This window comes from Frankliniella occidentalis, unplaced genomic scaffold (assembly GCF_000697945.3).
Source record: "Frankliniella occidentalis isolate FOCC.00 unplaced genomic scaffold, Focc_3.1 Scaffold124, whole genome shotgun sequence".
Lineage (NCBI taxonomy): Eukaryota > Metazoa > Arthropoda > Insecta > Thysanoptera > Thripidae > Frankliniella > Frankliniella occidentalis.
In genome coordinates, this window is record NW_026267251.1 from 656,100 (window position 1) to 657,417 (window position 1,318).

General features: G+C 59.5%; 1 protein-coding gene across 1 annotated transcript in view; it reads right to left on the reverse strand.

Moving 5' to 3' along the window:
• Positions 1-1,318, reverse strand: part of LOC113206759 (metabotropic glutamate receptor 1-like) — a 21,095-nt gene that overhangs the window by 16,804 nt on the left and 2,973 nt on the right. Inside the window, exon 3 of the mRNA XM_052270455.1 lies at positions 283-534. Coding sequence (XP_052126415.1) covers positions 283-534 — 252 coding nt within the window. The remainder of the gene's footprint in view (positions 1-282; positions 535-1,318) is intronic.

The following is a 1,318-nucleotide window of genomic DNA, read 5'->3' on the forward strand; positions in this document are numbered from 1 at the left end:
AGGGGGGGGGGGAGGGGGAATGGGCATCCGAGGATGGAGAGAAGAAGTAGAGGCAACCGCGGGGGAAGAAAGAGGGAGAGAGAAGGGAGAGAGGAGAAAGAGAGAGAGAGAGAGGGAGGAAGAGAAGCACAGGGAATTGGTTCTGGCTGGCGACAATGATAAAGCGGTGAGCCAGCCAGCTCGGCCTGCCGGACCCAGCTCACCTATCCTGCTCATGCCCGGCCGGGTCCATAGCCCTCCCGACGACGGGCAGACAGGCAGTGAGAGCCTGCTACTACTCACCCACAAACCAGGGGTTGCGGCGGTTGGTCTCGACCGTCAGGTTGAGGAAGTAGTCCTCGAAGCCCTTGACCGGGTGCGCCTGCGGCTGCACGGACAGCGTGCCCTCCACCTCGCGCTCGTTGCCGTCCGAGACGAGCGCGCGCGCCGACCAGCCGTCCGAGCCGATCCACGAGAAGGTGTCCGAGGCGCCGGCGCGCCGCACGGCCCGCATCACGCCCGCCACCTCCTGGTCCGAGCCGAAGATGATGGCGCCTGCGGCAGATGCACAACACACGATCAGAGGTCACAGGTCGGAGGTCACGAACTGTGTCGGGTCAAGTCTGCTGTAAACTGTTACAGGAAATTTTTTCATGGAAGCTGTCAGATGTCATACATTTACAATTCAAAACTGTAAATGTACAATCACGGTGTGTATCTACTTGCAATCCATTGACGAGCAAAATTGTGATATTGCACAAAGTATAACAAATTTTGTAATAAGTAAATTACAAAATACAATTACAAATTTTGTGCATCGACGAGCACATTTTTAAGGAACAGTAATGTTCCCTGGAATAATATATAATTTCCTTCCGCATGCAAGCACAGGTCCTAAATCAACGGAATCCATTGCCCACTCTGGAACTGGGGGAACACTGCGGCGGTGGTGCCACCACCCGCAGCCCCGCCCGGCAGCTGCAGCTCCGGCATTTGCTTCATCAGCGAGGAGGTCGTCCGGTTCGGTTCGATTTGGACTTCCTCCTCGGCATTCCGTCGAACCATTCATCTAGTTCAAAGGCGGTGCCCTCGCCCTGCTCCCGGGGCCGGCCCGGAGCCGGCCGGAGCTTCCGTCCCGCCCCACAATCCCCCCACGCGCGCGCGCGGACAGCAGCGGGGGATCCTTCCGGGCGCCGGAAACGCGCCAGCGCCACGTGGGACCCGTGAGCGGGGGCGGCCGCGGCCCGGTAGCGCTGCACCTGCCCGTCAGAGAGCTGCAAATCGCACCCCGCCCCCTTCCACCTCCTCATTTAGCCTTGTCGTCCTGACCGCCAATCCA